At 35.5% G+C, this 24,693-nt stretch overlaps 1 protein-coding gene across 9 annotated transcripts; it reads right to left on the bottom strand.

Annotated features, from left to right (window-relative positions):
• Positions 1-907: 907 nt before the first annotated feature.
• Positions 908-24,523, bottom strand: LOC134741300 (protein tipE). Of its 9 annotated transcripts, none has more exons than XM_063674088.1 (4): positions 24,372-24,493; positions 8,465-9,503; positions 4,308-4,358; positions 908-1,373 (listed from the first exon to the last, which is right to left on the bottom strand). In XM_063674088.1, the coding sequence occupies exons 2-3, from the start codon at positions 9,427-9,429 to the stop codon at positions 4,331-4,333; spliced, it is 993 nt and encodes a 330-aa protein (XP_063530158.1). In that variant the 5' UTR covers positions 9,430-9,503; positions 24,372-24,493; the 3' UTR covers positions 908-1,373; positions 4,308-4,330. The 9 variants fall into 9 exon arrangements, with proteins under 9 accessions (XP_063530158.1, XP_063530145.1, XP_063530153.1 ...); XM_063674075.1 differs by having other exon boundaries at positions 909-1,373; positions 24,342-24,490; XM_063674083.1 differs by having other exon boundaries at positions 911-1,373; positions 8,465-9,522; positions 24,412-24,523.
• Positions 24,524-24,693: the final 170 nt, after the last annotated feature.

Genomic DNA, 24,693 nt, shown 5'->3' with positions numbered 1-24,693 from the left:
AGTATTTTACGAATTAAGTAATTACGAACTATTTTTCATAAATATCGTAGGTATATTATTAAATTTTGGGCAGTATTTACGTTTACATTATTTGTTGCTATTTTAATTATTCATATTTTCAGAATTGAAATCAAATATACAAAATATATTAAAAATGGGTATACAAATTAACTACACTTAAAACTAAAATGATATTATGAAGTTGTACTGTGAATCATTGACTAATATTTAAAATAATTATTTTTTATAGTCGATGTGTTTATACATTTTAATAATAAACTCTTTATATGCAATTAAATCAAAAATAATGTATTGCTATAAAAATTAACAATTCATAAATATTATTATTATTGTAAACAGCTTGCTATTCCTTACCTATTATCTCACGTTATATTTTTTTAAATGTATTTCAACATTTTTATAATCAGCACGCGTGCATTTGACACCAGCAGCATACGAGCATAATAAAATCTTATTTTTATATAATTATATAGGAGATAAAATCTTTTATTTCTAATATAATTCGTTTTTCATAGTAACATTTTCTTAGCGGAAACAATGCGTTCATTGAGCAACACTGAGCATACTAGAATTTCCTTTTGATGGAACGCTTGTTGTTTATATTGTGTTAAAAACAAAAATGGAACGGCGTATTGCTTTCATGAAAGTAAACTTTACAAGTACCTACCTATTTGATTTAATTTTAACAAAAAAATACTACCACTGAAAATAAATATTGCACTATGTGCTCAATTTAGAATTAATTATCAAAAATAATTTCCTCCGTAATGGTTTCTTTATCAGAAACCTGCAAAACAGACTTGACTAATCCATGATTTTTTTGAAGGTAAGAATAACGTTAACAATTCAAACAGTTGCATTCATGAGCATATAAGTTGAAAAATAGGTATAGGTTTTCTCTTCTAATGTCGCGGGTCGGTCATTTGTTAACATTTCAAAGAGTTAGGCTGAAAAGGAAAGTCTATGTATAATTTATTTGATGACTTAAACCGTGCCGAACGAACGTGTAAATAAATAATCCAATCGATCGAATATGCCTTATATTGGGTTACAATGAACGAAACCACCGTATCACATTACGCTTGACGCACGAATAATAAAAAAGACACTCCCGTAATTTTCCGAAATAGAAAATGTTACCAAGAAACCTGCAAGTTTTTCACAACGCTTTATAAAAATTTCTATCGTCCATCCTTTCTTCCTAACCTCTCCTCATCTGCTTGAGTAAAGTGTCGCTTGGACTAGAAGACTTCGATCACAATTAATCGAGCTTGTCCCATCGCGGTATGATCGTTCACCTCATTTCGTGATACACTTTGTAGCCGACACCTGCTCTTCAGGAATCCTGTCATCTGTAAAGGTAATAATTTATATAAGTCCAGTCCAGAGAAACCGCCACTGATGTTACTGATGAAAAGGGAAGGACATGTGGGTCAAACTTTAAAATAACGAGAAATGTATTTAAAAAGTTGAATGAAAAACTACGATCTGTTAAAACAAAATTAGTTAAATCATCTTTTATTTATTACATTTCCTATTTGTTAGGTTGGGTTAGGGCAAGTGCGTTAAAAAAATTGATAATATTAATATTAGGGTTGTAGCCGTAGCGGTGATACTTAATTGAAATATTGATTAAGCATAAAAACTGAGCTTAAATATAAAATAGATAATGGAATCTTATTAAGTAAAGAATCTTTTTTACTTCCTCAACTCAGTGTGCAGGCAGCCCTAAAATAATAGTACATTACTGAAGTCTGGGAAATTAAGGATTGCCGGCAAAGTAATTAAAGATAAGATAGGTCACTCTTTTCTCACAGCGGTATGTATGTAATAGTCCTTAAAAAAATGTGCTGAAACACGACCTAAAAACCAATATAAACTATAATTTAAATGTAGGTATTGCGTCAGCTACAACTAGGCCGGCAAATGTTGTATGTAAGTCACCAAAGCTCCGTATACTTTCACGATCATAATGTAATGAAGATATTTTATTTATTTAATCGAAATTTATGTACGTATTCCTTTCAAAATTAACAATTGATAAATATTTCTATTACTTACTATAAACATCGACCGTCGCCTTTTATCTGACGTTATATTTTTTTTGTACTTATTTCTGATTAGTCAAACTGATTTTATAATAAACCGTCGTGGGGCGTATTTAGACGGCGCGCGAACTTGCATGCGATTTTCATTACATTACGGCATTTGATCGGTCAGCTGAATTGTATGTAACCTCAATAGTCTGCAATGTAACTAAAATCGCATGCGAGTTCGCGCGCCGTCTAAGAGTCCTTAGGGTTTCTTCCGGACAAACAAAATAAATGCTGTAAGTCAATGTCACTTCATCTAGTGTAACGTAAGGTGTATTCTGGTTATGTTTTTAGGCGACATGACAGTAACTCGATACTTAAGTAACTGTTTGGACTCGATTAGTTACAAATTACAAATTTTTATTTATACCCAGGGCTGAGGGCCTACCGCGCACCATGTTCGACGTGTTGCCTACCTGTCACACTTACGTATGAATTTACAAATGCGACAGAGAGGCAACACGTCGAACTTGGTTCGCGGTAGGCCATCTGATATGTTAATGGAGAATCTCACCAAATACAATCCTTTAAAACCGCATTGATTGATAACCTTCTTTTATTTTGAAGTCTGCTAAAAATTTCATCGATCGATCTTATACTTATTCCACGACTCTGCCTCTTTTCGCACAGACTCGACCTTGTTTAACGTAAGATACGAAATATTTAGGAACCTAAATATTGATATTTTATTTCAAAATATCGCGGCCGGCAAGACATACCTATTACTAGTATATTCAGTATTAGAAAAACATGTTTTGGAATAAAAAAAACATTTCTCGCAAAGTAAGCGTTTTCGCAAACACCTACATGTAACATAACATATGTTAACTAATTATTAGAAATATGTAAGTATACCTAATGTCAGGTTATACTAGTAAACAATCAAAAAAGCTTATTTCATGATTAAATCATCCCAAATGATATTCAGCATAAATAAATATGTTTTGGAGGGTATATTAGGTGTCCGTTACTTAATTTAGAGAGTATAAGTTTACATTAGCAGTATCAAATACAGGTATAATTAAATTTCGATACCCAGATTCATTTAATTTTCTATAAAAATAAATAATGGATTGCTGCGTTTTATAAGTTGCACAGTTATGACAACTTGTTAGTTAATTTTCACAAAAGCATTTTTTCTTAGTAGCGAATTTTTAATTCGCGGTTTTTCACGATCGCAAATTTATTTATTCGTCTTTTTTCATGTAGCGATTTTTCATGAAGCGTTTAATAATGTTCACGTTTATTTTCTTCGCTTATTTTACCAGTATTTTATTATATTATTCGCAACTCATCATCTTCCTCGCGTTGTCCCGGCATTTTTGCCACGGCTCATGGGAGCCTGGGGTCCACTTGGCAACTAATCCCAAGAATTGGCGTAGGCACTAGTTTTTACGAAAGCGACTGCCATCTGACCTTCCAACCCAGAGGGGAAACTAGGCCTTGTTGGGATTAGTCCGGTTTCCTCACGATGTTTTCCTTCACTGAAAAGCGACTGGTAAATATCAAATGATATTTCGTACATAAAGTTCCAAAAAACTCATTGGTACGAGCCGGGGTTTGAACCCGCGACCTCCGGATTGCAAGTCGCACGCTCTTACTGCTAGGCCACCAGCTCTTATTATTCGCAACTATTATCAGTATAATATAGTGCGGTTTGTTAGATATTTTACTCGAAATAATTATTCTAACAAATCGTTACCCCTTATTGTCCACGTTATTATACATTAATAGGTAGGTAGGCTAGGTTCGTTAGGTATCTTCAGATGCCCGAAGGGCAGACCGCCTAGAAATAGGAGCCCCGCGAAGAGGTGCTCCGTCGACATAAGGCGTGGGTTGCCTAATGCTGCTGAAAATATATGCGACTGATAAAATAATCTACTGGTAAATTAAGCGAAAAAAAGAAACGCGAACATTTTAAAACGCTTCATGAAAAATCGCTACATGGAAAAAGACGAATAAAGAAATTTGCGATCGTGAAAAACCGCAATGTGAAAATTCGCTACTTAGAAAAAATGCGTTTGTGAAAATTATCTAACAAATCGTTAGGCCAGAAAACGTTAATATCAAGCGTGAAGCGACAGGATTAGTGCAAAAACGTTAGTGTTAGTGGGCAGGAATGCGTGTGTTGCGGTTGTGAGCTGTAGGCGGGAGCAATATGTACTCGTAAAGCTGAAGCTTTTTCAGACGTACCTCGGCTGTGATGTGGTATCACACTAGGCGTTCACGAAGGATGACTTGGTCCTGCGAGTAACAAGGGGTTTACTTTATGTTTTAATAGTAGCTGTATGTTTACGATTTGTTTCATGAATACTGACGTGTAACGACTATGTTTGATAAAGTAAACTTTAACTTAAAACTCAAGAACGATGTTATACTCCCCCAGTCGCATTTGCTTTTATTTTATTGTTAAATTAGGTACACATGTATTTACAAGTTGCTAAAACTTAGAGTAAATATATAGGTAATAGGTATTATTTGTAATATTTTGGACTGGTTTTTATTTAAAAGGTGCTGTGAAAATGCATCTTCAAAGTATTGTTAATGATCATCTCAAAAATAAGAAATAAAAAACAGTTATGTCAATGTTCATTTAATAGGTATTTAATCCTAATCAGATGACGATGATTTTTTGAGCAGTGTCAGAATTTTAGCCCAGTTTTGCATACCAATGGAATGTATGCGGAATAATAATTTAAGTAATTATAAAAGGAAAACGTACATATCAATTGAAATGCAAGAATTATGAAAAGAATCCGGGAGCAATTACGCCAATTTGAAAAGATATTTTTTAAAGTTACCTACGAATATTTTTGCCAAAACTTTTTGCTTGGGACTTTTGGTAGCATACCATAGTTTTGGAATCTATAGTCGACATGATAAAAATAATGTTTATAGTCAAAATCAAAGCTTAGAATACGACGTATAAGAATATTATAATTTTAAACAGTGAAATCGTTACTTTTTGTATTAACCCATGCCCAACTAAGAGGATATAACCAACGGAGACGCCTTGTCTGTAATTTGCTGTACAAAGAAGTAATTTTTGCGGGGGAGGGGAACGTCAAATGTATACGTAACGTCAAAATAGCCATGTCAGATAAATGTCAGTCCATACATTGTGTAGGTTACCATTGGCCGACTATTTTCGACAGAGGGGAACGCCTGTTAATGGCTACTCCTTTGGTTATATCCTCCTAGATGCCCAAGCCAATAGAGCGCGCTTGAGCGTATTTGTTTTTATGAACCTATGTATGTACCTATATTAAGCATATTAATAGGTAATCATAGCTCATATTGTATTGTATTAAAGGCATCAAAGCTATTATATTCAATTAATATTTCAATATCACTACATAGTTTAAAAAAAAGTCGCTTTCCGCTGTCTGTCCGTCCGTTTGTCCCTATGTATGCTTAGATCTTTAAAACTACGCAACGGATTTTGATGCTTTTTTTAAATAGATAGAGTGATTAAAGAGGAAGGTTTATATGTACATATAAGTTGTAAAGGTTTTTTGTAAATTAATTAACCTACCCGTGCGAAGCCAGGGCGGGTCGCTAGTTGGTAATAAAATGTAAGTAGGTATTTAGTAATTTTGACAGATTTCATAGCTCGACTCCTAATTGAAATGATGTTTTCTACTTATTTATTGTCAAATAGCAATAAAGTATGAACTTTACAGACTAATGAACTTTGCTAGTCGTGATAAAATAAGTACGCTCTTAACATGAACATAATACCTAATGATATACAAATCCTGATACCTATTCATAGTTTGAGTTTTGCATTTGATTCCGAACAATATTTTTATCGTAGCGCGACTCCATTACATTTAGAACTACTATATGCTCCAAAAGTCCCAAGCCTATTTTATAGCTGAGTGGCTGATCGAGGTTCAACAACCTAATTTAAAAAAAAACTAGGTATATCTTTCTTAGTTTGTTGCTGATTCCTGTAACATTACATAGCATAAAAAAGGTTCACTACTAGAAATCCTAGTGTTTTGAAAGTAAGATTCATCATTAGGTATTTGTCCTCAATTTATTAATTGTTAAATGTAAATAGAGTCCCATCCTACTTAAAATTTTATTGGTAATGACTGCAGTTTGTGTCAGTAAGAATGTAAGTAATATATTTTTTACTTTATCCTAAAATCCTTTTTAACATAAATACACGTGTTGATGTATTATCCAATAACCATAATTTCACAACTAGGAAACAAATCAATTTCTTTTTATGAAATATGTCTTGGTAGACTTGGTCACTTTTTATAATATTTATTTCAGTTTATAATTTCACATTTTATTTTCAAAAAGCCATGCTGTAAAATATATGAGAATATTGAAGTATTTAGTGCCCATTTTTTTATTAACCAACAAAGTAACGTAGATATGCTAGTTAAGCAACAAAAAGTTTAAGGGCATTATTAACCGAGCGTCAGCGAAGGTCTCCGTTTCAGCTTGGGCAAAAATGCTTTCGTATGTCCGGATAGTGAGTCGTTATTTTGTCTAGAAGTCTTCTAGAAATCGATATTCGCTCATGTCATCTCGGATATGGGTATATTGAGTATCAATGCATTCACTATGATGTCCTAAACACGAATATATGAAATGACAAGCGTGAATATGTTGGTGGTAGTTACTGTGACGTCATAAAGTCGGCAGTAAAAAGTTTTTAACTGTTTTCTTTTAAACATATGAGGTACCGAATGAAAGGGCTTTGTGAGTAGATTACAAATTCATTCCGATGTGATGTGAACGAAAAGTAACCTAAATAAAACCTGTTCCGTCGCCCTACTACTTAGGATGTTCTACTCTACAGGTCGCAGTTCTCAACCGATTCTCTTGATATTTTGTGAGCAGGTTCGATGATTAAATAGTTATTTTTTGCCTATTCAGTTTTCGTTTTATTTTTATTTTTTCAAAATGGCGATGCCATAGAAGTTCGCGAAGTCTACAGCTCACAGAGCCACTAGTTAAAGTATGATATTTCAGGATTGAAAAATTCGATATTAATATTATTCTTTATACATCTTACTCGCGCTTAATAAATTGAATTAGTATATACTTGTAGTTGATTAACTTGTATGATTCGGTATGTTTGAGCACTACTATCTACCTATATACATAACTAATAGTCAACATAAATACCTATATAGGTAATTATATTTGGTACTAAATTCTAATGCATTGTTGTAATAAAACATTGAGTACCTGTCCTAGTGAAACCCGATGCTCGGTGTGCATAGAATTTTTGTATGACTCGAAATTACTATTTTTATATCACCCGTGCTACACACAACGCAGAAAACAATAAATTCTTAAGCGAAATCAATGTTACATTTGGTAAAAGTACAAATATCGCCCGCAATTTTGTTTTTTGTTATTAGACGTAAAGGTATGAAAGACAGAAGACGTTTATTTGGAATACAACCACGATTGAAAATTGTAAGTATATAAAGCCTGACCAGTAATATAATGATCATTGTCCAAAGGGCGCTGTTATTCTCATGTATAAGGTGACAGTACAGTATAGTGTGAAAAAAATAGTTCCAGTGAAATTCCGCAACATGGCGCGTGATCATATATTCCTGGTCAGGCTTTAAATATCTATTAATTCATTCAATATTAATTATTACTTAAGAAGTAAAAAAATAAACAACCTTATAGGTTTGCATGACTTCGTGTCATATAAAAAAAAAAATTCGTTAGGGAATAAAATAGACTATCACTCCCGCTAAACCTGTGTTAATTTTCACGCTTTATGAGTAAGTGTGATGAAAAATTTGTTATAGCTTCATGTACTTGGTCAGAAGTTAGTAGTAGAGAGTCGGACCAATGTCATCATTAAAGTCAAGATATGAGTTTTTTAATGGGAGTGCCACACAAGTATTCCCAAGTCATTCTGTTCAAGGCTGTACAAAGTTAGCTAAGACGGAACATTAATAACCTAACAGAACTAATAACCTGTTGTTAGTTGTTAAAGTAATGACAAATCCTGCGCAACAAATGAAAAGTATTTAAAGTTAAACCAAGAAAAGTGCAGAGATTCTGACAGCAGACGCAGTGCAACCTGTTATTTTAAACGTCAAACTTCTATGAAATTATGACGTATAAATAACACATGCATTGCTTATTATATAGTAAAATCGTTGCGGCCTTTTCTTGGTCTAACTCTATTAGGATTGCAGTTACTAACTCCTACTATCCTACTATCACCAAATCGATCACTAAATACTGAAATAATTTCCTTAAGCTAATTTTAACCATTCCAATTTCATCCGATTCAATACTCCAGCTAATGCCAGATTAAAATACGATTAATGTAACCTAGGATAAACAATACTCACCCAGATAGCGAAGCCGAATTGGAAATTGGTGGGCTATTTGACTCGAAACCTTCCTTGGACTTTTCGTTTGCCAACTGCATTTTCAACTGATGACCGAAGCAGGCCAGGTCTTCCCTGAATGTGTCGCTGCCCGGGGTCGTGGGCTTCTCGTCGTCTCCCGTGGCCATGCCTTCAGCATCGCTCTGCAGAGGCGCTTGCTCAGACTCCTCCTCAGTGTTATATATCTTGAAGTAAGCAAATGTCAAATAGATCACAGAAATAATGAAAGACGGTATCGGGATAGCCATCGCATATACTAGGTTTAAAGTGTTCTGCCACATATCGAGGTCTGTTATGACTAAACCAGGGTCCACCCGGCTGTAGTAGCATGTGTAATTGTTACCTAATGGTCTATACTTGGATAGGAATATTGTACAATTTAATATTGGAGGGTATCCACAGCCCTTGACGTTGGGAAACAGACGGGCGCCGGTAAAGTACCACTCAGAGTCGTTGCCCTGAAGGCCGGTTGGTAACGCATCGGCCAACTCCGTTTCCTCTGCCATTTCCGGATAAATTTTGTCTCCTGCAGCTTCGTAGTTCTCGTATTCGTATTCTCTTATAGCTCTTTCGGCCCTGATCAGGTTCTCGTATTCTGTTGCTGAGACGTTAGGTGATGCACCAAGTTTGTAGTTGACTCTTATCTGGGTGCACTCGTATAGATCTTTGGTGCAGCCTTCCCTACAGGAAGCCCAGGTGCAGTTGCTGGCTCCCACGAGGTGTTTGACCTGTGCGGTCACACATAATGCTCCGACCGGATCGAACTGCATAAATATAGTTGTGAAGGCGGGCTCTATGACGAATGGTACGAGAAAGAGGAAAGCAAACAGACTGAAGGTAGCCAAAAGAACGAAAGTAGCTGTTGTGTAGAATAATAGTTTCTCGAGAAATGTGGGGGGTATCGGCAGTTTCTCTTCGTCGGCCATGGTGGCGTGGGAGCGCTAGGAGCGACCATAGCGCTAGCTTCAGCTGGGCTGTGTCATTTCAACCTTTTCATGGCCTGTGTGATGTCACGCCGTCTTTTTCATGGGTTTACTTTTATTTCATTTTGTTCGTCTGAGAAGAAATACTTTGATGAGCTTCGGTAATATTAATATCACTTAAACTACTTCTTATCACTACTGACGTTTTTAACGTACCTAATGATTTTTTCAGATGTTTTTAAATAGGTACTTGAATTAATTTTTAGATTGTAACGTTTATGTAGGTACCGCATTGAAACCCGCTTTAAGCTAAAATTCGTTTCTCATAGGTTGTTAAAACTATCTTAAATGTTAATTTTATCTAGAGGACCTTTTCAACCGACTTCAAGAAAGGAGGTTATCAATTCGACCGTTTTTTTCTTAATGTATGTTACCTCAGAACTTCGTCATTTCTGAACTGATTTGGTTTCTTTTTTGTTTGAATGGATATAATATATATAGTCCCAAGTTGGTACCGATTTGATCAAACCCCAGTTTTGAAGATGGGATCCGTGAGGAATTTAGGAACTCCTCAAATCTTATATTAGGCATACGAGTATACATATATAGCGATTTCAGTATTTTCATCAACAAACCAAGCATTTTCAACTCAAACAGAATTGATGATGATGACCAGAACGGGACTCTTTAAAAACGCATATATTATTATTTTACTTTTGGCGATTTGTCCTCTTCGTTATGTTTTTAGGGTTCCGTAGCCAAATGGCAAAAAACGGAATCCTTATAGATTCGTCATGTCTGTCTGTCTGTCTGTTTGTTTTCCCGTCCGTATGTCACAGCCACTTTTCTCTGAAAATATAAGAACTGATACTGTTGAAACTTGGTAAGTAGATGTATTCTGTGAACCGCATTAAGATTTTCACATAAAAATAAAAATAAAACAATAAATTTTAGGGGCTCCCCATACTTGGAACTAAAACTCAAAAAAAATTTTTTCATCAAACCCATACGGGTATCTATTATGGATAGGACTTCAAAAATGATATTGAAGTTTCTTATATCATTTTTTTCTAAACTGAATAGTTTGCGCGAGAGACACATCCAAAATGGTAAAATGTGTCCCCCCCCCCCTGTAAGTTTTAAAATAAGAGAATGATCAAACTGAAAAAAATATATGATGTACATTACCATGCAAACTTCCACCGAAAATTGGTTTGAACGAGATCTGATAAGTAGTTTTGTAGGTTTCCGTACCCAAAGGGTAAAAACGGGACCCTATTACTAAGACTCCGCTGTCCGTCTGTCCGTCCATCTGTCCGTCTGTCCGTCTGTCTGTCTGTCACCAGGCTGTATCTCATGAACCGTGATAGCTAGACAGTTGAAAGTTGTTTTCACAGATGATGTATATCTGTTGCCGCTATAACAATGAATACTAAAACAGAATAATATAAATATTTAAATGGTGCTCCCATACAACAAACGTGATTTTTTTGCTGTTTTTTTTTTCGTAATGGTACGGAACCCTTCGTGCGCGAGTCCGACTCGCACTTGGCCGGTTTTTTTTAATACGTCATAAATCGTAAACCGCAATTTACCTTTCACTCACGTTTCGCATAAAAAATACACTGTTAAAAATATGTAATGTACGGAACCCTCGGTGCGCGAGTCCGACTCGCACTTGGCCGGTTTTTTATTAAGCAAGTAAGTTCTGAAGGAACATTTGTATTAAGATCTAGTTCTGATTATGGGTTCCATGAGGTCCAACTCCTCAAATCTTGATAGCTTCATATTCAGACCTTGAAACTTGATACGTACCCAAAGCGCAATTTTTTTTAGTGGCATGACAGTTTGGCCAGACAGAAACGAGTCTTACAGAATGATGCATCACTCATAAGAAAAACTAAAAACTAATAAAAATGGACAAATAAAATGAATGTTAAAAATAGTAAAAGCGCTTTCAAAAAGGATAAAATAAAATATTATCCCGTTTTAAATGCGCTAGCAACTGATACATTTGAAGTCGGTGCCAAGCCAAATTTTAAAAGCGTCAACCTCCCGTCAAATCGAATGCCAACCATGTTGTTTGATAAGAAATAAAGAACCAGTATATAACCAATATTGTAACTACCTATTTGGCTTCGTATCGACTTCAAACGTATCAGTTACTAGCGCATATATTTTACTAGAGACCTGTTGCGGCGTCAAAACGCCGCTAGAGTATGGTTCTAAAAGTTAGGTTGCCTGTCCACTGAAGCGGAGCGGTAAGCGGGGATAAAATCCAGCAATAGAATTTCATTAAAATTTCAGAGCGGAGATTTTATGCCATTCAGTCGGTGGATTTTTTCCTCGCTCATCGCTCCGCCACCTCGCTCCGCTCCTGTGGACAGGCAGCCTAAGACTGAACGCTTAATGAAATCAGGAAATGTGACATCTTCAGATGAATCACTGGCTGTCACTATCTATTTGATGCTGACTATACCCACAGAATATGAAATCTTACACATAATTATTTCTTATAAAATGGCGACACGTTTGTATAATTTTAGCGTATTATATTTCGGTCACGTAGCACCTACCAGCATGTTTTGTGATCGTTAGTTTTGATGCAAAAAAGACATAATTATTGTCTATCTTTTCGCATCTTTCTAAACTAAAAATCATGATACGCGACCGCGATATGATACGGTAAATCAAGATTTCGTGGATAAGATGCCTTCTTGTCATTTGGCTCGCATGCTTAAAATTTCATAGGGCTAGAGTATAATTTATATTTAATTCTCTTTTTCCTATTATTCATGAGACTGAAGTTTACAAACATTTTACAAACATTCCGTGACATTCCGTGTCTGGGCTATACCGCGAAAATCGAAGTTCAAATTGCGGGCATCTTTCTCTGTCACTCTAATTACGCCTTCATTGGAGTAAAAGAGAAAGATCCCCGCAATTTGCGAATTTCGGTTTTCGCGGTAGACCCTCTGACCTAATAATAGACATAGTATATACACGTAGTTATAGACATGAAACCGAGCGACCAGGGTATGGATGGTACAGAAAGGAGAAGCAGAATTGTTGCAAAAGTGACCGCTTTCTGCTTTAAATAATAGTTCCTAATCTCTCCGGTGTCGCTAGTTAGGCTCTGGAACATGTGTATAACATGAACCATATAAGGCAACAAATAACCCGACCAAATTACGTAGGTTGTTTTAGTAGTATTTCGGTGTATGGTGGCGCCGCCTAATTACTGTTTTTTGATGGACACTTTTCGTACATAGAGATTTGGCTCCTTTATATAGTCTCCATGGACCAGGGGTAAGAGAAAGACATATTCATGTATTGACAGTTTCATGTATGGCAGCATAATCCTTTTTAGGGTTCCGTACCCAAAGGGTAAAAACGGGACCCTATTACTAAGACTCCGCTGTCCGTCTGTCTGTCACCAGGCTGTATCTCACGAACCGTGATAGCTAGACAGTTGAAATTTTCACAGATGATGTATTTATGTTGCCGCTACAACAACAAATACTAAAAAGTACGGAACCCTCGGTGGGCGAGTCCGACTCGCACTTGGCCGGTTTTTTCTCTTTCACTCTTATAAATTTCGGTATTTCGCCATCGCCTCCATTTCATTCGGCATTTTTTCATAGTCGGGTTATGCCATCATAGCAAACCCGACCATGAAAAAATGCCCAGTCGGTGATGAAAATAAAGCATGGCACTATTTTCTCTTTCCTCTTATAGGAATCGCAATAAGACTATCTTTCTCTATCAAAGAGTGTCAGGCCCTTGAACCTAATTTAGTTTTTTTAAATTTAGTTTTTTGAAAGTCTGTACAACGACTGGACCGCGACCTTGGTACCGTCAAAATATCTCTTTCTCGCTCTCGGCGTACGGCCCCCACCTTAAGCGCACATTACCGCAGTAACGTAGTAGTCTCTAACGGCTTTTACGATAGTCTATTAAATACGGCTATAAAGCGGCTAACACATTACCGCACCGCACCGGTCATTGTGCGATGCACCTATAAGTAAGAGCGAGAAAGTGATATTGCTTTCTCGCTCTTACTTACCCATAAGTAAGTCACACAATGACCTTGGTGCGGTGCGGTAATGTGTTAGCCGCTTTATAGCCGTATTTAATAGACTATCGTAAAAGCCGTTAGAGACTACTACACCTCACCGCGGCCTTGGTGCGGTGCGGCGCACGTATCGATAGTGTGCAAGGTTGTCACTGTACATACGTTAAGGACGCAGCTATAAGTGAGAGCGAGTAAGAGATTTTGACCGCACCAATACGGCTTTTCGAGATATTCTCTTTCTCGCTCTCACTTATGGGTGTGGCGCACCAAGATCGCGGTGCGGTGCGGTAGTCTGTTACGGCTTTTACATAGGATCGCACATACGCCGCACCGCACCAAGGGCGCGGACCGATGCGGAAAATGGGGTTGGCCGGTCGACAAAATTAGCAGAGGGCGCCAGCATAGCTTGCCCTGTCAATCCCTACAATTGAGACAAATTTTTGTTTTTTTAATTCCCTGGATGCCAGCCCTTTAAGCCAAATCTCATAGAAAAAGGGGCAAGCTATGATGGCGCTATCTCTGCAAACCTTTGACAGTTGCCAACCCCATTGGCTGACCTTTTACCTTAAAGATCCGACATCATTTAACATCCTCATAAGAACAAACCTCGCCGTACGTGCTTTTTGAAGTAAATATAGATGCTTTTCCCCACCGTTTTGTATGGTTTGGTGGGCTGGTGGGCTACAAATTCTGTCCCTCACGGGCACACGCGGTAAGCCACTTCTATAGGATCCTACCTCTATGTGCCAAAGCAACAATAAAATTAACATGTATCATCTTGATGAGTACGATGTGGATGACACATGTCTGACATGTTATCAAACACAATAATAAAATTTTATGGTGTTTTAATATAATTTTTAGTGTGGTGTATGCATGTTACAGTCTCAAAACAAATATTTAAATGGATTGGATACCTTATGTACATTGGATATAGGTTTGAGTTCAATTCAATCTCAAGTCAGAACAAAGGTCACGTGGTACATTTTTTCAAATTAACTTTTTAGTACTTTTTCGGCAAAAAAACAAAAAACTAAGAGCTTATTGCAAATCTGTAGCATGAGACGAATCAAATGACATATAATTTATTAAAATCGGACCATAACTGTAGATCTGATGGGATGAACAAAAATCGGCCTCGCGTAATATATATATAGATTTTATCCTTTTTGAAGTCGGTTTTAAATTACTTTATTTTCATTTATTTTTTATTATTCATAACTAGTTTTCACAGAGTGCCTTCATAACAACCAACATTACCTACCCGTTCAAAATAAAACTGTATGTTAAAATAAGGAACCATTTATTTCAGATAATTGCCATATTATTAATAAATTGCAGATGAAGTTAGTTTTAGAAAATTAAATTAAATTATATTAATTTTTACGGTTCCGTACCCAACGGGTAAAAACGGGACCCTATTACTAAGACTCCGCTGTCCGTCTGTCCGTCTGTATGTCTGTCTGTCTGTCCGTCTGTCTGTCACCAGGCTGTATCTCATGAACCGTGATAGCTAGACTCGCACTTGTCCGGTTTTTGTATTTAATACGTTACTTCCACCATTTCCACCTGTCTTATAAGTACGTAAAAAATGAGAGTAGCTAGTACATCGATGCGACCATCGTATAAGAATTAACGAAAAAATTTACGTAATAACTATTATCCCTGTTATCGTGTTTTTCAGCTCGGCCATAAATCATGAGAACTAACGAGAATCCCTCAGGAACATTATTCCTTCTAGCTTTACTCTGAAATTCTTGGAAATAATTACGAGTATCTTAGCTAATGTTTAACCGGAGTAGGTAATAATAATTTCTTTGAATATTCTGAAAAGGTTTGTTTATAGCAAAATGACGATGTTCTATCAAACTTGTTTTAAATAATACTATACTTATTTTCGTATTTGTATCGATGCGCGGTAAAGCTCGCCTTATCCCTTGGGTAACGGCAAGATGTTTGCCATCACACAATTGAGACATATTTTTTTCCTCAATGAACGCGTTGTTAGTTAATATAAATTTTAGTTCGCATTAGAAAATATACTCATACCAGTCTACGACATAAAGGAGAGCTGATAAAAGTTTCTCCATCTCTTGTAAAATGTTAGCTCTTTGGCAAGATCTTAGATATTTTGATATTGCCTACATTTGAACAAAAATATCTATGAATAAAATTGTTTGCGCTTAATTTTGTTGATAATCATATTTCTCATATATTAAACGTCAAATTTATGCTTTTAAACATTAAAAGTATTTATAAAATATTTGAAATTACCCTACAAAGTTTCAGTAGCACTATATAAATGAGTACTTTATGACATTCATTGACCGACAACGGCAAACATAATGCCATCTTGTAACTTGGAAATGACAACAGATGGGAAAAAAATCTTGCTTAAAATTAATTAAAAAAAAAAGTTCAAATATACTTTATTCGTGTAGGCCTAGCAACAGGCACTTATGAATGGTGAATAAAATGTAATATCTTAAGCTAATTATCAGAGCAATTTATTGATGTTTATATTGTTCCATAATAATGAATTATTATACAGATCAAACGATCGATCAAATCAAATCAGATCGTATAGATCGTACGTGCTTGCAATTTTTTTAATTTTTTTTTTAAATAAATATTGTTTAATTAACCCTTTAACCAATATTTATTTAAAGCAATAATTTAAAAAAATGCAAGCACGTACGATCTAAGTTATTTTTTTTTCTACAGGTCCTTTGTTCTACATAATGTACGAAAATGTCACTTTGATGAAAGTTTTTAGGGTAGGTAACTTTTATTAGTTTATTATTTGTTTTTGAAAATTGTATGTCGGGTGTTGTTACAATTTTGACTCGAGATACATTTCGTATCATATGTTTATACCACTTTTATTGTGAGCTCAGTCAATCAAAAAGTTACAACCGGTTTCTGTTATATTAGTTTGGTAATCGGCTTTACGAATTTATCATTTTGTACTTCTTTTGCGGACTGACTGTATAATTACTACAGTTTTCTCTATTAAAAAAAAAAATGTATCCCAAAAGTCTTCAGACCTACTTGACTAATAGAAAACGTACATATATGTACTAAACTTTACCTACCTCATATTAAAGAACAAAAAAAAATTGATATTCAACATAAGAACGGCCTCAAATAATAATACTGCAAGTCATTTTCCTTATACAAACATCCGCAATCCGATTTACTACCCGTCCTACCCGATGTTTACAAGCGCCGCTGCATCGGCGACCTACGGTACATAATTGAATCCCATATATACCTAACAAAACCGGCCAAGTGCGAGTCGGACTCGCGCACTAAGGATTCCATACCATTACGCAAAAAACGGCAAAAAAATAACTTTTGTTGAAAGGGGGTTCCCTTAAATACTTATTTTATTCTGTTTTTAGTATTTGTTGTTATAGCGGCAACAGAAATACATCATCTGTGAAAAATTCAACTGTCTGGCTATCACGGTTCATGAGATACAGCCTGGTGACAGACAGACAGACGGACAGTGCAGTCTTAGTAATAGGGTCCCGTTACTCCCGTTTTTACCCTTTGGGTATGGATATATTTCTGGCAACAAATTGCCTCTACTACTATTATTTATTTATACTTTATTGCACATAAAATAAGTACAAATGGTGGACTTAATGCCTTAAGGCATTCTCTACCAGTCAACCACTGGGCCAAAAAGAGACGTTTGTTGGTGCAGGCTTTGTACTGTATTTGAAAATAATTAAACGATATCACTACCTACTATTTACAAATTAAATACTAATTATAGTATACCTATTATATTTAAATCATAAACTTAAACATATACTTTGTATGATACACTTACATACATATCTACATATATACTTATACATGTACCTACTGTGAAACATTACTTACATCTTTCAGACAAATGCTTGCGCAGCATACGCTTGAACGTGAATTTACTTTGAGCTTTTCTGATATTGAGTGGAAGGTCGTTCCACAGGCGTGTCGCCTGAACAGTATAGGAGTTGGTCAGGAAACCAGTGCGATGAGGGGGAATGGAAAGCTTAAGGCTACGGGAGGGACGGAGAACACCACCAGGGCGAGCAGTAACAAATTTAAATTTGGATCTGAGATATTCTGGTGTATTGGGATCAAATAGAAGAGAGTAAAGTGTACCTAACAGTCTCAAAGATCTTCGCTCACGAATAGGAAGCCAATTAAGCTGCTTACGATAAGCTGATACGTGGTCGTACTTCCGAAGACAAAATATAAACCTAATACAGTTGTTGAGCAGTCTGTCCAGTTTGTTAAGTGAAGTTTGAACTAGATTAGAGTAGCACACATCAGCATAATCGATAGTGGGAAGTACAAGAGCTTGAACGAGAAGGATCTTTGTGCTAATTGGCAAAAAGTTTTTGTACCTGTAAAGCGATCTCAGCGTGTACGTCACTCTGCGACATACATCAGACACCTGGGGTTCCCACGTAAGGCCACTGTCTATAATCAGACCCAGATTTTTCACTTTAGGTGATAGCGGTATCACGACATCCTCAAACCTGATAGGTGCTACACTATGTAAATCCATCAACGCCAGCATGCGTGGGCTCCCAAGTACGATCGCTTGACATTTGGTTGGGTTAACTACGATCCCAAAAGAACGTGACCATGCAGAAAGATGGCTTAAATTGCTATTCATGATAGAGACTGCATGATCCATGTCCTTAACGTTTGCCTGTGTATAAAGCTGCAGATCGTCAGCATATAGATGGTATGAGCAGCCAATGTTAGGGGTGACCATATTGATAAAAATTGAAAAAAGAAGAGGCGAGAGAATGGCACCCTGTGGAACTCCAGCAGAAAGATCACACCAGTCAGAGAAGGTTCGGTCAGCACGAACTGATCGACGGCGAGATTTATTAGTATTAACATGGTTGAAAACCGTTACTAGAGTTAAATCAAGAAAAGTCTGCAACGATTTTGATAGCATACACAGTGCAAGTGTTATTTATACGTCATAACTTCATAGAAGTTTGACGTTTAAAATAACACTAACGTCTCTCACCAACTCAACGTCAATCAAATTCAGTCTCTAATAGGACTTCCAAATACCTATAAATTTTGCAGTCTGACCTCTGGTCATGATGCAACAATAACGTCGAACCATTTCTGGCAGCGTCATCCGCGTGGCAGAGGCGAAAGTTATGTAAACTCGCCATCCCGGCGCCAGGCCGTCTGATGTCGTATCGATTCAGACCAGAATTAGCCTGAGTTCTGGCTGCAAGAGGCAGACATGTTTTGTCTTTTACACTTTACCTTTCGGTTGTTTTTTTACGTAAGTACATAAGTATATCACATGAGCACACTTTTTTCCCTAGGCAGAGACTGCAATTTTAACCCTTACCTTGACAAGGCTCAAAATATTCAAAATTTTAATATTTTTTTTAGTTTTTTGTGACCTATTTACCATACTATTAAAAAATAATGAAAAAAATCCAAGGTTTTCCAGTTTACGAAAATCATATATACCATATTTAATACAATGCCAATCCCTCGACAAACTTAATTAGTCGCCTACTTTTTAGAAGAGAAAAATGCGGATTTTAATAAAAATAAAACGTAATTCAGAATTTATCATTTATTTTATTGTTATTAAACCGCAATATAAATCATAAAATGACTATATTTACACCTGTAAAATGGTTGACATTTTTTATCCTCTAGAGATTCAAAAAAACGCGTTAACAAAAAATTGTGTAAAAAAAGGAAAGTAAACAAATAATTATAAGTTAAAAAAAAAAAATAACTTATAGGGCATTTTTTGCCATAAATAAAATTTGCCGCGCTACGGTCTACGGCATAGCAATAAGGCTACATCGTACGAATATACAGTTTAAATAATATCTATTACTTAAAAAACCGGCCAAGTGCGAGCCGGACTCGCGTTCCAAGGGTTCCGTACATTACACAATTTAAACAATGTATTTTTTATGTGAAATGTCTTTAAAAAACCGGAAGGGGTCGGATCAAAAACTAAGTAATTAAGTCCGACTCACGCTTGACTGCACATTTCGAATAGATTTTCCGGTGATCTATAGGTAAAGATTTATTTTGTGTTTTTTTTTTCTTTTTCAAAATTTTTGACAAAGTAGTTTCGAAGATAAAGGGGGGATGGTCATTTTTTGCCTATTTTCTTGAATAACTTCTAAACTATTTATTAGGTATTTTCTTGAAATTATAAAAAAAATATATATTTGAGATTCTCCAAATGAGCTCTTTCATTTGATATGTAACACGATATAGTTTGACAAACTTATTTTTTAATTTTCTCATTTACCCCCCAAAAGTGGCCCCCGTGTTTAAAATTAATTTGTTTACGTTACATGTCCATCTTTGGGTCACAAACTTACATATGTGTACCAAATTTCAACTTAATTGGTCCAGTAGTTTCGGAGAAAATAGGCTGTGACAGACGGACAGACAGACAGACGCACGAGCGATTCTATAAGGGTTCCGTTTTTTCCTTTTGAGGTACGGAACCCTAAAAAAAACAAATTTCACTAACTTAATAGTATGATAACTAAAATGACATATTTTGCAAAAAGTATAAAAAATTAATATAAATCATGTAAGCACGACCTATTTTGACGAAAACTTGGCAATGTATTAAATGTAATACACATGTACTTTTATGAGTTCTTGACAATGTATCAAATATGATACATAAACGTTTCATGTATATATTCTGTGCTAAATGTTTTTAATACGACCACTGTGTAAATCCTAATACATAACAGATAGTAGGTAAGTGTCTTCGTCGGTCGGAGTGGACCCCTTAGGGGACCCGCTGGACTCTCGGCTCTGGCCTGCCTTCAGTGGCCGCCCAGAGAGGGGTCGGTAGAGCTATATGCTCCAGGCCAGTACGCGAGTTGGCACAGTGGCTGTTAAACAGCCACTGGGTAGCAAGCGGCGCACACCTTTCGACACCCCTGAGCCGCTCACACCGCTGTTGCTCCTGGTCATCTTCGCGACGGCAGTTTCAGGGGCCCATCTAATCAGCGGCAAGTCACCACCTGCCTCGATAACGTTTGTTACAATTGTTATGGCAGGTGTCCGGACTTCTTAACAATAGCCCAGTCTCATTGTCCACCCAAACTTCAATCCATAGACCGGAATACTGTTCACTTTTTCTACAAAAGTCCTAATGCCTGCTGCGACCGGTTCATGGGTGTCTATTGTTGCAGCTGTGAATGGGTTCCAGCAGGCGTTCTACATGACATTAAAGCTCTCCAAGCAGCCTCTACGTGTTGGATATATCCCCACGCAAGCCTACCAAAAGACCGGGATTTACGAGTATAGGCCCGTGAATTCCAAAATGGAGATACAATAATAATTTGTAGAATCATTATATTATGTACGCCGTTAAAATGTCCTAAAAACAAATTAATTTATATATTTTCAGTTATATCGCTCTTTAGAAGAAGAGGTCAATGCTGTGCATTTTCTATCCAGTCAGACAACAAAACACATACCTATAATTACACCTTGGTAATTTATATATTTATAGTAATTTGGATTTTAGTAATGTGGTAAGAATAGCATAGGTAGGTAGAGTTCATTATATGTATACCTACTTATTTATTTTTAGTGGATCAATCAGGGAATTAAGGAGTTAAAGAGACTAAAAACAGGTAAATGCTGGAGTGTTAATAATCGGGACAACTGTTGCGAAAAAGTATTTTCGAATTTGGTACTTAACAGCGATTGTATCAATCGCTGGTACTAAATGATTTTACTGTTTAAACATGAATTTAGGCTCCATAGAACCTTAAAACTGAAACTGCCTTTTATATTTATTTATCTTTTAGTACTTCATTTAAGAATGATGGAAATGCGTTACATATATAGGTATGTGATGACGCAATAATATTTATTTCTTTGTAAAAAACACGAATAAAAAACGGTAAGTATGTGATTGAATGAATTTTCTATGACACGAATTTCATATGTTTCGGACAGTGAAAATTAAGGTATCTATAAAATAAAGTATAATAGGTAGCCTAATAAAACTTGGTATTATTGATAAGTCTACCAACTACATGGTATACTAAAAATTTCAGCTCTCTAGTATTATCCAAGCCGAAACTACGAGGGTTCGAAAATACGACGAAACGTGCCGAGAAGATACGCACTGCCTTTTGCCCTTTGGCTCGTCTTTTATGTTTTTGATTTATTTTCCATTATTTTTACACTATGTTTAAACGAAAGCCGGATCAAATCAATTCGAAGACATTCAACATGCAATCTTGTGTGATCCTGGTGATGCTCGTGCAAAATAGACGGAAATAGTTTTATATGTATTATTTATACCTAGTATATATTAAATATTTTTATTATTATTATTTAGGAATCTTAGGCGGACAGCTAAGTCCGGTTAGAATCGCAATTGTTCCGGTGGGATGACATCTACCTTGACATGTGCGTATTCAGGTAAATTCTACAGTTTTTCATAAGCTTTATGGAAAGTTTGGCATCCTGATTGTTTGATGGAATAATTAGTGCTTTTACAGTGTATAATGGATGTGTAAAGTTGAAAGAGCGTTTGTGGTCGAAACTTGAATGTAACTTTTTATTAGTACGCATAAGTAGATGGTTGTTTATATCTCACGTGTTTCCAAAAAACTTCTATATCTAAAAGTTTATACCACAAATAAACTTTTGAGAAACTTTAACCCGTCTTTTCGTAAATAAAGCTCCTTTTTTTCCGAGTTGGCTAAAAATGACTATGCAACCCGCATTCTAAAAACGAAATGATATACATACCTTGAGATAATCTAAAAAACGGGTACGGTGGAATAATATGCCTACCGGTTTTCGGTACCTAAGTACCTATAGATTGTTTTACCTACTCGTGTGTTGTTAGAGTCGAACCAACCTAAATTTGTATGGTATTTGCAATAACAAAGCATTCAGTGTCAAATTTCATGAAATATAACGTTTGCAATGACAATACCTCACTTTGTTTTGTCCAAGATAGTGCAAAGTTAGCTTATACGGACTAGATGGTATAGTAAATATAGTTTTAATAGGGGTATAAATAAATTGAGTGCACATAAAGCAACAATATCAGCCACCCTGCAGCTAGTGACGTGTCGCTGAAATGCCTGGCAACTGGGCCAGCTGCTTCTATGGGAGCTTTCACAGAGTAAAACAGCTACTGCTGTTTAAAAAATCTAACTTTATTTTAGACGTAGGTAGGTTCAGGTTTATATGGAAGAGTAATAGGTACAAAAGTAATTATAAGTAGATTTTCAATGCTATGATGTTAAGTATAATCTAAAATATAAGTATCATGCACTATGGAAACGTTGATGCAACATTAAACCTAGCTGACGTAATTAATAATTATACACTGAAGTTATACAGTTGTTTTTAAGTTCAAAGCCGACACTTTTTATCTTCTTGTGAGTATTATTTTCTTATTATTTATTTTTGATAATTTATATCTACTTGCATGATTTGCTTTCTTTTAAATAACTTACTAACACAACCCTAAACATATATTTATATAATTTTTTTATATTGATATACTTAATAGCTTATTATTATTATTTACTTCATATCCTTTTTGCCGGATAATTATAATGTACAAGAGTTACCTTCATACAAGAACGTAAGGAGGTATTTAGGTATTTCAAAAACAGAACTTTCTGTTTAAGTACGCTGTGCCAAGTCGCGTCGGTAGCATCGTGCCGTTTCACTGTGCTCGTCGGAGATAACATTGTTCTATGCGTTTTTGTTATCGAATTAGCTTTCAAATCTTGTATTCAAGTATGGAAGAATATAACGATTATTATGACCAGCAGAGCTTGATCACATGACCACGAAGATTTATGAGTTATCCAATTAAAAGAATGTACTTGTACGGCTCAATGTTATACAGTTTTATTTTTACAATAAGTCACCTGTCAACTGAACTACAATTCTACAGTTTTTTTTTTGTTTGTTATATATATATATATACTAGTATATACATATATAAAATTAAAAAAAGAATATGCCTAATTTTATTTCTCGTGATAAATTGTGGTAAAAATTCGTTTTCTAGAATAAATCAACTAGAAAACAAGGAAAGTTGCGCCTACATATGTAGAGAAACATTTGAAATTCCAATGTTTACAATTTATTTCCAATGAATACAAGATCAGAAGGTATATGCAAATATTTATTTCCATATACACATTAGGTATCAAATCCATAACCGTTTTTTTCCATGTTAACTCTTTTGTAAGTATAACCCTTGTCTGAAAAACACCATTCCAAGCAATCGCGTACATTAAACCGTTATTACATAACATAACCTCAACCTGCCTAAAGAAACTTCTCTGACGTCATGGTTTACTATTTTACCTCTTTTATGCGGCCTAAAGCATTAAATTCATATCAAAACAGTAGCAATAACATGCTACCTGAACCTTTTAAATGCCGTTTTATCGATAATCATCCAGATAATTTATTTTTTAGGTTCATTTGACACGTAACCATTTTAGAAATTTCGTTTCAGCTTTTCCAGTTCTTTTATTAAACGAGAGGATTGTTTTGTCTATTTACGGCTACATTGAAACGATATTTGTATATATTAACGCTACAGAACAATGCAGCAATGACTTGACAGTTTGACTGCTGGCCAACATGACGATTATTTAGAAAGAACTGGTCGATTATTGGCTATCTAATAACCTAATGGTACGCGAATAGGTCTTTACGTGTACCAATGTATGGTGCGGACCAAAAATAGACGCTAAAACGAACCACCCTCATCAAAGCATTTCCCAGAAACATTGAAACACTGAAAAAACACCTCTTTGAAACCAATGGCTTGAGAATACACTGTTTTATTAGCACTATATCATCCTTTCTTGAAAACGTACAGAATGTTTTTTTGGAAAACGTCTTTTTTCGACAGACGTCGACGCGACCCCGTGACTCTGCCACTACTGGCGCAGGCCGTATAGTAATGGTAGTATCGGCACTTCAAAAGCTTTAGCATACACTGAATAGTAAAAAATCAAGAAAATTTGAAATATCAATGAAAATTAAAAAGAAAAAACATATTAATTTGTAATTTTAAATGAAAAAGTCATTTAATTTTATAATTTTACAAATACTATAAAATACTTAAAAAAAAAACAATTTTAAGTTTTTTATGTTTA

Source organism: Cydia strobilella, chromosome 1 (assembly GCF_947568885.1).
Source record: "Cydia strobilella chromosome 1, ilCydStro3.1, whole genome shotgun sequence".
Taxonomy (NCBI): domain Eukaryota; kingdom Metazoa; phylum Arthropoda; class Insecta; order Lepidoptera; family Tortricidae; genus Cydia; species Cydia strobilella.
Note: the sequence above shows the minus strand (reverse complement) of the source record. Positions and strands in the feature narration are given on the sequence as shown.